This window comes from Dipodomys spectabilis, unplaced genomic scaffold (genome assembly GCF_019054845.1).
Source record: "Dipodomys spectabilis isolate Male_0828 unplaced genomic scaffold, ASM1905484v1 ptg000009l, whole genome shotgun sequence".
Classification (NCBI taxonomy): Eukaryota; Metazoa; Chordata; class Mammalia; order Rodentia; family Heteromyidae; genus Dipodomys; species Dipodomys spectabilis.
This window is the reverse complement of record NW_024870686.1, coordinates 29,881,092-29,896,682: the sequence shown is the minus strand read 5'-3', so window position 1 is coordinate 29,896,682 and position 15,591 is coordinate 29,881,092. Positions and strand designations below refer to the sequence as shown.

The 15,591-nt window shown below is 39.6% G+C and overlaps 1 protein-coding gene across 3 annotated transcripts in view; it reads right to left on the bottom strand.

The window, feature by feature from the left end:
• The window catches only part of Marchf1 (membrane associated ring-CH-type finger 1), a 59,529-nt gene extending 54,329 nt beyond the window's left edge, over positions 1 to 5,200 (bottom strand). The window contains exons 1-3 of one of the 3 annotated variants that reach the window (XM_042701395.1): positions 5,190 to 5,200; positions 4,978 to 5,057; positions 3,934 to 4,695 (exon numbers count right to left, since the gene is read on the bottom strand). In XM_042701395.1, coding sequence (XP_042557329.1) covers positions 3,934 to 4,676 — 743 coding nt within the window. In that variant the 5' untranslated portion in view covers positions 4,677 to 4,695; positions 4,978 to 5,057; positions 5,190 to 5,200. The other 2 variants (XM_042701385.1, XM_042701404.1) reach the window with 2 other exon arrangements.
• Positions 5,201 to 15,591: the final 10,391 nt, after the last annotated feature.

Sequence of the window (15,591 nt, the reverse complement as noted above, 5' to 3'; positions counted from 1 at the left end):
TCCAAGAGACTGAAATCTGAGGATCACAGTTTGAAGCCAGCCTGGGCAGAAAAGTCCAGCTCAGGAGGCAGAGCTGACAGGGAAATCCTGTACCTGCAGAATGAAAATCTTCAGAAAAATTGCACACCTTCTGGGGAGGGCGATGCAGAGGCCACTGAGAAGTTTCAGTCAGGCCCTGACATGGTCTGATCCATATTTTTTTAAATGTAAATAGTCTATCAAAAAGAGCAAAGACTTCCCCATGGCACACAGGTAGAGATGTAATCGCAGGGTGATTTCAATCCTAAGTTACAATTGGCTATGAGAGGTTTTGCTCAGAAGGAAGCAGTGAGGAGGGTATGAAAGCGGATATAGTCTCCAGGTGGGGACTAAATGCCCGGAACAGAAAAGGAGGAAGGGCCCAGGAGCTGCTTCCGCTTTGCTATTGTGGCAGAGCCTGTGCCTGTCTATGCGTGTCTAAATCAGCAGAAGTGCAAGTTCGGACTGCTTCCCTCACAGCCAGCTTCCTTCCCATGCAGGAGACCCAGATTGTAAATCTGCAGGCTTGTCTCCTTCATATGATCTCTTGTAATAACTCCTTTCTGATCATTGCTGTCACCTCCCTAAGGACAATAACTATTCTCCCCAGTCATGAGAAGAATTTCCATGTTTCATATCTACTTCTCAGGGTCAGTGAGTCATGTTACTACAAACAATCCCATAGATGCGACCGATTAATGTACTGTGTATAGTTCACGAATGATGAAACATTATATTTCTCCAGGTCTGATTGCTCCCCTGGATTTCAATAACATGCCACGTATAGTCTGTGGATAGCTGACGCTGGAAAGCCATTGGCATCAACTGATCTGCTTATAGTTAAACTCATCATGTCTTTCTCAAGTCCACTGACCTCTGACCTCTCTTCCACATGTTCACAACCTTATCATTGTTTGTCTCTCCCGAGCAAAGGATTTGGAGTCATCTGATCCATTTGTCTTGGGCTCTCACCAAATCTACCACAAAGGTTGTTGCTTTTCATTTGGTGGAATAGAAAAATACCATTTATTCTTTGCTTCCATGTCCCTTTATCGTGGTATCCTATTCAACTCACAGTAGAGAATACCTATCCAAACTCCTGCTAAGTCTAGGATGCTTTGTCAGCACTTGGCACCCCTCAGAGACAGGGGTGGCTATGCTATGGGATTCTTCAGTAAGTCTTTTTAAGCAACAGGGTTTATGTTTGTTCCTTCCACATCTCATGATTCTGGGGGTTTTAACTTGTGGCCTTATTTCTTGGTGATGCCCACTTGAGCTATATATCTAACCCTCTTCACTGTAGGTTATGTGTTAGATAGAGTCTTATCCCTTATCCAGGTAGGCTGAAAACTGTAATCTTCTTTTTGTACCCCTCCCTCCATGTGGCTGGAATTACAGATTGCTCTTATGATACCTATTTTATTTGTTCAGATGAGGGTCTTGGTAACATTTAGTCCAGGGTGGCCTCAAAGTATGATCCTTCTGACCTCTGCATTACAAGTAGTTGGGATTTACTGGTAGGAGACACACCCCTCCTAACTAATGAATTGTTTGTCTTTGTGGAAGGCCCCCGTGTTCAAAGTGGCAATCATGAACATTCTTTGAAGATAGGCTAACCTCCTCTCCTCCCTCCTGCCTTCTGCCTTCCTCTTTTAAAGCAAAACCTTGAAATGATGCAGTTCATTGAGTCTACTAGGAAATACAGAATAGTAGTATACAACTTGGAATGACACTATATTTTCTTCAAAATGCCTTAAAAGTTGGTTGCTATTAGTTTCTATGAGCCTTCTAACCTGGCGACACAAATTCACAATACATTCTTAAAGGCAACGTGAGTCACAAGCACATTTCACCTGATAACGGTATTTCCTCTGACCTGAGTATCTGAAACATGGCTCATACACTTCATCTAATCTCAGTTCGACTTTTCAACTCTAGTCCCTCATCTTCTGAAGGGCTTCTAAGCCACCTCACCTTGAATCATTTTCCTTCTGCAAATTCCTGCAGAGTATATCTTCTTAGCTTCACCTTCTGCTGTCTTTACCTTTTTTCAGAGGTGCAATGAGTTTCACCACTTAGAAATCAGGCACTGACATGAAAAACCTCATCTCTGCCCCCACTTTATGTTCAGCACCTAGCATAATCTACTGTCCATCATACTTTTTAGTTAGTATATTAACTCACAGAAGGAAACAGTGCCACTAAGCCCATCACGAGCACTGTTTATAGAAATGTAAGGAAAACAATGCCTTTGCAAATGGTTCTACAGTGCAGCAGTTGCGCAGAAGGGGTTTTGATTGGAAACAGTATTTTCTCCTATTACCATCACGTTTAAAGCTAGTTTCTTTTGGCTCTCTTATGTTGGATTATGTTACGAGTAGGAAGGAGAAATAACAACAGTTAGGGAGTTCTTAGTTTAGAGCAGATATATTGTTTGGCCTATCCCTAACTTTACAGAAAAGCCACATATTAATCATATTTCAAAAGGTTATAAGTAACTGACACTAATACACAAACCATCATGGTGTCACCTTACTTTTAAATATCCTTTTAAATTCCCTAGCGTGTTTCATTTGGCCAGGTCTGCTTCTCCATCCTTATCTTCACGGTCCAGCCCCTTCCCTCACCACACCCTGGCCACAATAGTAGGCTTTCAGTTCCCTGGCCTGCGAAGTTCCTCCTCTTATCCTAGCTTCCTGCTTATAACATCCCCTGCTTGTATGCTCTTCCTGATTCTGCACTTGATCAATTCCTGTCATCTTTTGATCTTTTGGCTGTTTTGTATTTCTTGTTAAGCCCTTTCTAATTAGCCAGACTGAAGTTAAGCCTCCTTGTTACAAACTCCTGAATTCCTTATCATGATTATAGATATATAACAATTGTAATTTTTATATTGATATCTTGTTCCCCCTTAGATTAGAAGCTCCATCATGCCATAAACAATCCAAATACGATCATGTCTCAAATAAAGCCCAAGGCACAGTTAGTGCTGAGATGAATCAGTGCACTAACATTTTAAAATAACTGACTTATAGAACTTTCGGAGAACCAGTTATTCACAATCAGAGCCTCCTTCTACCTGCTCCCGCCAGGAATGGACCAGGACCACATTCTCTGCGACATGTGATTCATATAAAACAGGCATAACATGCTTTATAACGTAACTTCACATTGTACAACCACACACCCAAGCCACCACGCATCCTGCCAGAAAACTTTCCACTTGCTCTCCAATAGGATCCAAACAGCTCACATGATAGGGCAGAATAGGAATGTTTTGAAATATTTGGGTTGCTTAAAATTTCCTCATTTTTGCCTACTGGTACAGATAGTCCTACAAATGGGCTTAAAAAAAAAAAACCCACAACACTGTTACTTGGAAAGTGCATGCAATGGCTTTAACAGTCCAAGATCACAGTTTCATAGCAATGGAATGTATACATATTAAAAGGACTGTCCTTCCCAAGAGGCTCCAGCCACCCCACTGTGGTGTCTATGACCTGTGTCCGCGTCCTTTCAGCCTCGAGTTACCCTGCTGAGTCAGGCAGTTGGGGAACAAATTAGAGACAACAGCAGAGACGGTTTTTCTGATGAAAAAAAAAAAAACCTGACCTTGATGGTCCCTAGCCTTTTTAACATAGGTGATCAGTTCATCAGATTTGCTTTAAACAACTAGGGCTCGCCTTTCTCTTTCTTCCACAAACTAGGAGACACTTGGTCAATTCCATGGATTATTCTCTTACTCGTCTTTTCCCAAGTCAGTTGTGTTTAGATCCAGTCAGACAAACGACAACCTGCTTATACATTATCTTCCAGGGCTGGGTCACCTCTGTGGGCCTAACTCACAGCAGGGAGGAGGAGGAGGAGGAGGAGGTTGGGATGACATCATTCTTTCTCTCTACCACAGTTACTGACCTGCAGACTTTTAAATTATCGGCCCCTTTTTGATGGGCATCAGGAGGCGTCTGAACAGAGCTATTCACCTGCAACCCCGTGTCAACTGCAAACGTGCCGCCTTCTGTAACCGTCAAGATTTCAGTGCTGGAATCCATTGCTGCAAATCTATTCCCGCTTGGTTCACGGTGCCCAAGTGTGTGCAAGAGCTGATCATCACTGTGGCAGCCTCCGCCTTTGCTTCCCTGATGGATCCTTGAAGGTCTCTTGGCCTCCAAGGATCCTCTGGGCTGTGAAGAGCTGCCTGCTCGGTACCTGGTCACTTTTCCTTTGCAGAGGTTTAGAGAGCACCTCTCGCATTCCGTCAGCTCCCGCGGCTTCACCCTTTCAGATCCCAGCTCCACAAGTTTGATTCCATTCGGAGTGGAAGAACCAGCCAAGTTTCCGCTTGATTTAATATTATTTCGCCTTCTTCGTGACAATCGGAATTTAACCTGGGCTCTCCTTTTGGCCTGAATCCACTGACTCTCATCTGTGGAAGATGAACCTGAAGAATCTCTATGAAGTTCCCTCCACCTGGGACTTGCGATGGGGAGGTGAAAGTCATTTTTTCTCTCTTTGGTTCGCTCTTCTGCATGCTCGTATCTCTCAGAGGCCCTGCGCCTCCTCCTAGGCTTCTGTTTTACTGGCTTTTTGCCAGATTCCTTCCTAGCAGGGGTCAGCACCACGACAGGGGTGCAGTGCTCAAATGCATCTTCTGACATGTCATGCAAGGTGGCAGATCTAGATGTAGCAGCAGGTAAAGGATGGGAAATGGGAATGGAGAGGAAAGTCATGGAAAACAGGGAGAAAGAGAGAATGATGAGAAGTGAGAGCATGACCAGAAGTTGGTAAATGAAGATCAACAGAAGAAAATGAATTAAAAGGAAAATAAAATTAAGCCAGTACAAATTGTCATGAAAACGTAAAGCTGAAGTAAGAGCCACACATTCTCAGAATATAAAAGAAAAACACCAGACATTTGTGCTAAGAGACATTGAGTAACGTCATTGGCTCAGCACTTACCTGCAGATGTCCTGTGTGGATGGACAGACAGACAACCTGGAATGGCTCCTGGGAGCTGCTCCTGTGGTTGGACTGCTAGCCTGGAGAAACAAGTTAGATAGTTTGGCATCTTGGTTCAGGTAATACATGGTCGATATTTTGCTTTTTTTCCACATATTTAAAAAATTGCAACAAGCGTGGCTGCCAGTCATGTTGCTCATGATGCAGCTCACCGAATATAGGAAGTCAGTGGGCTCATTTTGCAAAAGTAAAACTCAATTTGAGGAACTTGGAACAGCTGATAGGCTGCACTGCTCTGCTGTTGCTTCACTAGCGAGAGAGAGGAAGATGATTCCACAAGTTTCTATTCTATTTACTATCATTCTTTGGGGGAAGGAAAAATCACTTAATTTGCCTGGGAAACAAATGAGTAACTCTGAAGATCCTGTGATATCAAGAACTAAAATGCTTTGATACAATAAAGATGACAATATTCTGGTGAGGAATCAAAGAACCATGAGGTTGTTAGATACTGCCTGGAGCTAAACATCAAAATAATACTTTAAAAAAAACACTGAAATATTTAACATCCCTAAGTTACTAGTATTATTTCATTAGTGAAACAAGAGCTGCCCATGTTAATGCTCTTAACTTTGAATATATTTTTAACTCTGTGACATACTGAGCCTTTGGAGAACAACCAAAATTGAGTACATTTCACTACATTCCTACTTTTGAAACACAGCTTTTTCTTTTCCTTTTTTTTTGCAGGTCATGGGCCTGAACTCTGGGCCTGGGCGCTGTCCCTCAGCTCTTCAGCTCAAGGCTAGTGCTCTACCACTTGAGCCACAGCGCCACTTCCAGCTTTTTCTGAAACACAGCTTTTTCTTCATTCAATTGGACTTCAATAAGTCAAGTTGGGTTAAATACGGATGATGATGACGATGACGATGAAAACCAGGATGTATTGATAATTTACCATGTCAAATTGTGATGTGGTCCAGCTCTGTGGTCTTTATTTATCTTCCCAGGTCCTTAATAATAACATTACAAGCAATAGTTTATGATTTGGAGTGGCTGTATGCCAATCATCACTTTAAGCACATTCTCATGTATTCAGTTCATAGAATAAATATATGTGCTAATTGTTGTAATTATTTTTATGCTACTGTTGAGAAAACTAAGAAAATGGAGCAGGTTCTCACCAATAGGTGGCTAAACATAGATTTGGATGGGGAATCTGGCTCCAGCCTCTGTTTCTGTTTTCTGATTCGCTAGAAATGTAGGATCTCCTTCTTTCTTTCTTTCTTCCTTCCTTTCTTCCTTCCTTCCTTCCTTCCTTCCTTCCTTCCTTCCTTCCTTCCTTCCTTCCTTCCTTCCTTCCTTCCTTCCTTCCTTCCTTTTCTTTTTTTTTTGTCAGTCATGGGGCCTAAACTCTGGGCCTGGGCACTGTCCTTCAGCTCTTCAGCTCAAGGCTAGCGCTCTACCACTTGGGCCACAGCACTTCTGGCCTTTTCTGCTTATGTGGTACTGAGGAATCGAACTCAGGGCCTCATGCCATACAAGACAAGCGCTCAACCAGTGAACCACCTTCCCAGCCCCAGGATCTCCTTCCTTTTTTTTTTTTTTTTTTTTTGTTGGTCATGGGCTTGAACTCTGGGCTTGGGCACTGTCCCTCAGCTCTTCAGCTCAAGGCGAGCACTCTACCACTTAAGCCACAGCGCCACCTCTGGTTTTTGAGTCGTTTATTGGAGATAAGAGTCTCACAGACTTTCCTGCCTGGGCTGGCTCTGAACCACGATCCTCAGGTCTCAGCCTCCTGAATATGGATCTCCTTCCTTAATCAGAAGGAAAGCAAGGAAGTTATGGATCAAGTTTGAGGCCTGCCTGCATGCAAAGGTGCAGTATGAAATTTTATCACCAAGAGGTTGACATTTAAGCGGAGATAGATTAACCCCACATTTAAAAGTCATTCTCAAAAGTCCCAGGTAAGAGGTAAGAGATGCTGATGCTGACGGGATTCCAAGAAGGGAAAAAATAATTCTAACTCAAGGCATTAAGAAAAGCAATCAGTAAGTAGGTATAGTAGATTGAAAAACGGCCTTCTCAATTTATCTAAACCCTAATCTCTGGACCTTGTACATACTTATCCTTACCTGGCCATCTATCTATCCATCCATCCATCCATCCATCCATCCATCCATCCATCCATCCATCCATCCATCCATCCATCTATCTATCTATCTATCTATCTATCTATCTATCTATCTATCTATCTATCTATCTACCTATCTATGACTTTCAGATTACTGTGAGTTTTCTTGGCAGGTTCAATAAAATCATGAAGAAAACAGAAGAGAAGGGTAGAGAGCAGAAAGGAGGGAAGATGCTCCACTGCTGGCTTTGAAAGGAAGGAGATGGCAGCCTGAGCTATGGAATGCATGTGTCCTGGAGACCTGGGATGGTTCTTTTGTAGGGCCTGCAGGAGAAACGTAGCCCTATTGTCACCTTTATTTCAACCCAGTGTGATGCAGGTATAGCTTTTGATCTTCAAAACTATGAAATCTAAAGGCAGAGCTGGGAAGTTGGCTCAGTGGTAGAGTACTTGCTTCACATGCAAGAGGCCCTGGGTTCGATTCCTCAGCACGACATAAACAAAAAAAAAGCCGGAAGTGGTGCTGTGGCTCAAGTGGTAGAGCGCTAGCCTTGAGCTGAAGAGCTGAGGGACAGCACCCAGGCCCAGAGTTCAGCCCCCATGACCGCCAAAAAACAAACAAACAAAAACTCTAAAGGCAACAAGTTTTTGGTAATCTTTGTCTGTTTGAAGGTTTTTATGCATTGTTTGCTTTTTCTTTCTGGAAGAACAATCTAGAAGAACTACTTGTATCCAACGAAGACAGACTGTAAATTAGGCAGGAAACTTCTTTGATCTAGTGCCCTTTATTATAGAACCCAATTGAGACAAAATGAATCCTAGCTTGTTTCACTTTTGATTCTTGTGCCAGGAAACACGAATTAAGGGTTGATTATGTAATAGACTTAGTCTTTATTCATCGTCTATTTAGTTGAGGAGACACACAAGTGAACAGGCAATTTCAATATGGTTTGACCCCTATTGATGAGTCCATCTATCACACACCCCCACCCCCATGCTCACCACCACCCTTATCATCATCTATCCATCAATCTCTTCATAAAGTTGCATTTCAAATCATGAACAGAGGTGAGTTATTCAAAAATGCTATTGAACAGATGATTAATCACTTGGAAGAAGGTACTTACCACTTACATTAAATTTTAGGTGAACAAAAGACTTAAATGTAATCAAACAAACTGTAACTGAGCATATTTATAACATTGAGCATGGAAAGATAATTAATGCAAGAAAAGACAGATAAACATGATGAGTTCTGGTTTATATATAAAAAAGAGACATATACTTTAATGCATCAACTCAAAACTATAAGAAAATGTCATGTTTATAACCTAACAAATATCTCATCTCTCTAGTACTCAGAGGTCTCTCGTACATCAAGTGGGTAGAGAAGCATGTAGGAGCTGTGGCATTGGGATGATAAGATATGCAGTTATTTAATACTCCTAGGCTTTGATAACTGCTTTGGAAATGTATTTGAAAGTGAATGGCAAGTTTAACTGAGACAGCTATCAACCAAGGACACTCTAAGTATGCCTGTGCTCAAGTGTAACCCGAGTTTAAAGATATCATCCCTAGGCAATCATCAATGGAAAGAAGGCAGGAACTATATAAATACACCAGCTCCCTGTCAATTCTTCACGTGTCCAGTCCTTTACATTTCTTGCAAGATCTTGATCAATGAAGTCTTGTTGGCATAGCAGTGTCTTCTGCATTACAATCTTTCCATTCCTGTTTCTGGCACACTGATTTTTTTTTTTTTAACTCACTCCTATTTCCTAATGAGCATTTCTCAGGCAAACTCTTTGCATGGGCTCATAGGACCTGCATTGGGGGAAAAACAAACCTAGATACTGGTGGTTATGGCAGTAAGGGTTGGTGGCTATATGGCGTAGGAGATGAAGTACATATTTGGAGCATACATGGATGGATTTCAGTCACTGAACATGTTGGTCTGGACTATTTTTATGGTCCTGTGTTTGTATGTATTCCTAGTCACCTGTGTGCCTCTGGGGTAGATCTGGGGACTGATCTGAGTCCCACTGCAAGCAGATCGCAACACACATGCTCACCTCTCCTCAGTTTGATACAGTTAATTATTGTTGAGAAATGCACAAATCAACTCAACACTTCTCACTGCTTCCATTAAAAAAATCTATAGTCGAATCAGTTTTGAGATTTAGTTCCTTAAGATGCCACCTCAATCATTTCCTTCTCCATTCACAGAAGGTCTTCATAGTTCATTATCACCCAGCAAATTAAGTATGGTTTAAGAGATAAAGAATTTTATGTTCTGGATTTTCCCTACTTCTAGCATTCTTTCCATGCATTTCTCTTAATTCCTATGTCCAGCCGAGTTCCATTTATTATGTCTAAACACACCCATATTTCACTTCCATGGCTTCAGAGAAAGAATTTCCCTCAAAGTGCAGCTAATTTTCCTAGCTTTAGATACATTCTTTCTTTCCCCTTTTGACTTTTCTTATAGTATTAATCTTGCTCTAGCATCTATTTTTATCAGCTGTGTCCTTGTCTACCCATTTCTAGGCTGCCACAATGTTCTACACCTAATCTCTTTCGCTTCACTACAAAACAAAGGGAAGAGGCCATGTCTTACTCATTTTGGAAAACTTCACGGTGTCTTGTATGTAGCAGATAACTAATAAAGAATTGTGGGGTCGAATTGAGTTTGGTAATTGTTGAATGGAGTTGAGCTGAGCCTGGTGATAGATGAACAGAGTTGAATTGACCTTGGTAAATCCTGTCCTGATTGCAGTCCAGATAGAGATGACAATCAATCCCCTTACAATGAACAAAGCAAAACAGGTTCCACCCTCCACTGAAGAAGAGGCAATTCTGCCCTGTAACAAAATCAATGAACCAAGGCTGAAGTTTTATTTGAGTCTTGAGACCCTCTCCTTGGATTCTAGATTTGAGAAGCAATATCAAATAGATGTTCATCTTCTGTTTTTTTTTCTTTTGAAGATTTGGATTTTTGCTTAAGAAATGATATAATTATAATTTTCAGAGAGGAGCATGCTTTTAACAATTTTGAGGCTGGCAGACCCCGGTTCAAAAGAAAACATGAAGTGAATTAAAATCTTTTAAATGGAGAGCCCCATTCAACAACAATGTATTGTTTTAATTTGCTAGTTGGCATATTATGAGAACTCGGTAATTTGTTCATCTCTTTAATAGGCACAAGATTGAAATGGGGCTGGGGAGGGAAAAATAACAATTGGCTGGTTGAGTAGAACAATACGTTCTTTGAAAATAACGCATTCCTTGTAATGGATGTTTATTTCAGATGATTACATTGTACAGTGCATTCAGATGGGGAAAACAAACAGGAGGCCAGCTGCACTAATTTTATCAAAGTTATTTATATCAGCAGTATAATTAAAGGCAGTAATTTCAAATTAGATTTTTGGAGAATCCATTTATAGGTAACACAAGGCAACTTGTCTCCGTGGCATCTAGACCATGATTATACTCTGGGGGCAATGTTAACCATTGCCAATTGGCCTTGGCATTTGGAAAATTAATTATTGTTTCAAAAGATTCTGAAGCTGTTGCCTTTTGCTGCCCTAACCAGTTTAGATGCTTGCCCCTGGAAGAGCCCTCTATATAATGTATGATTTGCCAAAGAAGAGCCATGCATAATCATTTATAAATGGCTACTCTTATTTAGGAATACATTAATAATATCCCATGGAATATGATTTTAGAACTGTAGATGGAAATGCTGCAAAAGCTTCTTTTTGTGAGTATCATGTTGAACAATTAAGTACTAAGTGAAATGTTATATTGGTTCCACAGAACAGAAATTTAGTGGAAAAAACTGTTTGAATAAACACTTTCTGGCTGTGAAAAAAAAAAGATATTTCTCAATTAAACAAATGAATATTGAGAATGTATTTAATGTAACCTCTGGCCAGAGGAAAGCTTACCTGTAAGGGTGTCATGGACTAGCTTCCCTTAGACTCTGTGATCTAACTATGTCATTCTGAAAAAGTGCTTATCTGACTCCTGTTGAGTCAGGATGAGGGAATTCATCTCCTTTGTGCAGGTTCAGAGTGCTAACATTATATTGAAACTTGTTTTCTGTGCTTTTCATCTTGAATTCTCATTGTATCCCATAGAACCACCCAGAATTTTCTTAACGTCTGCTCCTTTTTATTTCATTGTCCTTTAAGCTTTTTGATCTTCATGTGTCCCCTTCTTTCCTTATACCCCACATCTGATTCTACCCTATTCATATAAGCAGACAGCAAATCTGTGAAGAAAGCTCTTCAAGAATGGGCCTTCAATGCTCTACCTACTGGTCAAACTTATTTGATATGTGATCAGTGAAGGGGGTCTGAGTAACAAGTACAATTGATGATAAATGTAATTTAAAATGAAAGGAAATCCAAAAGGTCTGTACTAACTCATCAATAAGAAACATCAGAGAACAAAGAAAGAGACTCACATGAATAAGGTCAATGGATATACTACAAAGTTAATAAGGTAATTTATTATTATTAATATTATTATTACCATCAATATTTTTATAGTACGGGGGTTAGAATCCACGGTCTTGGACTCAGCTTACTTCTTCAGCTAATGCATCAGTGGAACTTGCAATTTGAGATAGACATTTAAATGTTATTAGAATACAGGTTCTGTGTTCTCCAAGGGTCCATGTGATTGGAATTTTGGTGACTGCATTGTGAGGCGGTGGTCTCTAAGAAGCAAGCTGTAGTGGAAAGTCCCTACGTCTTTGGGAATTTGAAGCATTCTCTGAAGACGGTTCTCATGAGAGGCTGTAATGAAAGGAGCAAGCCTGTCCCTGTCAGGCCCTCCAAACTTCCCACCTACAAAACTGTGAGCTAAAGGAATCTCTGTACTACAAAGTTAGCACAACTCAGGTATTTCGTTATGGCAAAAGGAAGCTGACACAGTGAACGTACTTAAAACTATGTGCTTAAAATTGGTGAAGGGGATGTGTTTGTGCCTTGCACAAGGTAACACAAGCAACAAAATAAATGTAACGAGACAAAAGGAGAATCAGAGCTGACATGATGATTTCCAGTGAGTTTGTTTTGTTTTTTTCTTCTGAGGACATTGGTCAGACAAGCAATTCTAATTTGGTTTTAAGTAAGTTTCAAGTCTCTGTTACAAAGAATTATGTCCATAAAATTATAAGAAACATAATAATTAGAACCATAATTCTGGTACTGAGATTGGAGAGAGCCTTTACTTCTGGGTGATAATTTAAAATAAACACTAATATATCTTTACATTCAATGTGATTTGAATAATGAAGATGGCAATGTCAGAGGTCTATTATTACTCTCCAATGATAATAAGGTAAAATTCAATGTAATAAAATATTAGCTGGGTATTGGTAGCTCACACCTGTAATTCTAGCTATTCAGGAGGCTGAGATCTGAGGATCATGGTACGAAGACAGCCTAGGCAAGAAAGTCCTTGTAAGACTCTTATCTTCAATCAACCACTCAAAAAACAGAAATGGTGCTGTGGCTCAAGGGGTAGAACCATAGCCTTGAACAGAAAGAGGCTCAGGGACAATGCCCAAGCCATGAGTTCAAGCCCCACCATCAACCAAATAAAAAGAAAGAAAGAAAAGAAAAGAAAAATATTACTTTGTTGTTATACCTGCAGAAAAAATAATGAGGTTGTGTTTGAAATTTGTTGGTTTATTCATTTTAAAATATGCTGAATGGTTCCCTTCCCCCATATCTCCCTTTAAAAAAAATCACTGCTTATCTATCAAGTCTTTGTTGTGTTATTTGGCTTGGCAGATAGTCGTGTTATGGGAAAAAGAAAGATGGAATAGATTTCTCCACCAAGCAAAAGTTTGTAAAGGAAGTAAATAAGACCTAATAAGAAAGAAGATTAGAGATAGAATGATAAGATGTTGAAAGCAGCTCCAAGAGTTTGTGGGTGAGACAAAAATGAGCATCTATTGAGGACCTGAGGATAGAGATCAGCGGAGGAAATCTTTAGACATCCTTATTCTGTGTTCTTTGACCTGGATCTAACCTTCTCTTTACCCCTGCCCCAGTCCACAGACCACCCTCACAAAAATCTTCACGACAGAGCTCACTAGTGCTTGGAGAGTCCTGTTTTCATTTCTCTGAATGAGATTTTTGTGTTAAGATGGGACTTAAATTAAGAATAAGAAGGCCTGTATTTATTTAGGTTGCATAAATGAAAAGCAACTCCTCAGAACAGTAACACATAGATGGGGACCTAAAGCATTCTTTTCTATCTGTGTTCACTCAGGAATCAACTTTAAAGCAAGGAATGTGAGTGATCAGGAAACATCATAATTGTGCCTCAAGAGGGTTGTTAATGAAATGAGTTCAGAGTAACATATTCTTGGACTCCGATTCCTTAAAGACATTAAATGTTGCCAGCTAACTGTGGATCCAGACAAGGTGAGGCAAATGTATGCCACTTATTCATACTAAGCAGCTTATCTAAAAGGTGTGTCTAAAAAGAAAAGCTACCAGACAGCAGCAAGGATGTCAACCAAAGATATACACATAAGTCTCGCTACTGAAGAGAAGGGACAAAAGTCAGATTACTTTAGTCTAGGACAAACTCAACACTATACAGTTGTCTTTCTTCTGTGTTTGTACAGAAAAATATTAGAAAACTGCCTTTATTATATTTAGCATCTTGAGCTCTCATCTTCTATTACATATACCAAGTTAAATTGATTGTCACCTTCATACCTTGATAATTGCATAAGCTGGATGCTTATAGAGAGTCATTGGCATTTTAAGTCTTAGCAAAATCACAGTTAATTGTAGAGCAATCACCTTGTAGACGTTTAGACTAATAAGTTAATAATTGGGCTGTATGTCTGTTCAGATCATCTGTATATTCATTCAAATAATTTTATATGTGTGAAAAAGCATGCCCATTTTTCCATTTCAAAGGCCAAAGGAAGACCAATGGGCAACAAGACACAGAATGTAAAAAATAAACTTAGCAATACTTATTTCTGTTTCATAGTTCCTTCATGTATTTTAATGGTTTAGCCTAAAATTTCACTATGTCAACCTTAAGTACAGTCTCTCTTGTCCCTGAAGTCATTTTTTAAACATCTGATAATGCTTAGTGTTATGTCAGTATTGCGTTTTCATTCATGCTAATTTCTAAATTGCACCTACTATATGGAGTTAAAGAATATTTAATATCTACATCATTATTTCCTAAAATCTGTCACTTCTAAAGAATAAAATGATAATTTAACTTTGATTGAGAGAGAATAGGGAAATCAAGTAAAAACACTTTGGGAGAGAAGAAAGAAAAGCATTAATGTTGTTACAGTTCCTATAATTTAGTTATTATGACTAAGAATAGTGTTAAGAAGATTATGAATATAGGGGGAAAAGGAAACATCTACAAGAAATGAACTACTATGGTATTCATAGGTTTGCAGTTTCCAAAGGAAAAAGGGTACCCCTTTCCTCCTCCTCCTGTTAAATCAACCATCTACTATATCTGGTTATCCCTAGCCCCATTTGACCAGGAAGAGCAAAAATCAGGGAAGTTGTTAATTATGTTGTTAAACTCAGGACATAAAAATACTAGCAAATATATTTAAATTTACTTCAATTCAAAGCAAATGTTTATGTGCAAGAGTTATAACAAAAGTACAGTTTTGGCTGATAGCTAATCTTGATCTGTTTGTCAATTTGATTAGCTCAAGAAATGCCTAAGAGACTAATAAAATGTCTGTGAAGGTATTTCCAGAGATGTTTAACAAATTGGAAGATTTAAGGTGGGCAGCAAAATCCTTTAGGCTGAGGGCCCTGATAGACGAAGAGGGAAAAAAGAAGAGAACCAGTTACCATGGGAATTTTTCTACTCTGCTTCCTATCTACTATATGGACTATATGGTGAAGAATCTTTGTCACTACATGGGCAATAATGTTTGCCCTAGCACCTAGGAATAAGCAACTATGGACTGAACCCTCTGAAACAAGGAGTCTTTACTCCTTTAGGTTGTTTAGGTCAGGTATTTTGTCACAGTGATGAAAACAGTAACTAATTCGATTGAAAAACATAATTCATGTACATTTAAGAGTACCAAAGAATCCTCTAAATCAACTTCCTACCTTCCTACACTTGTCTCTTTTCTCTTTGATTTTCTTTCTTGCTTTTTTTAAGAGCTGAGCCTTGTACTTGCCAGGCAAATCTCTTTCACTGAGCAAAATCCTCCACCTCTCTTTTTGATTTTCATACATCTTCCTTGTTCTTTATAGTCATTTTCTCAAGATCAGTGTTAGAAATAAGTGGGATGAGCAATGAACCTGGTTTATATCCACTAAAAATTATGTCTCGTAATTAAAAATTATAAAAAAGTTAGAATTTCTTTGGCTTCATTTGCATTGTACAAAACTCAACAAGAGGGCTGGGAAGGTGGCTCAGTGGTAGAGCACTTGCCTTGCATGCATGAG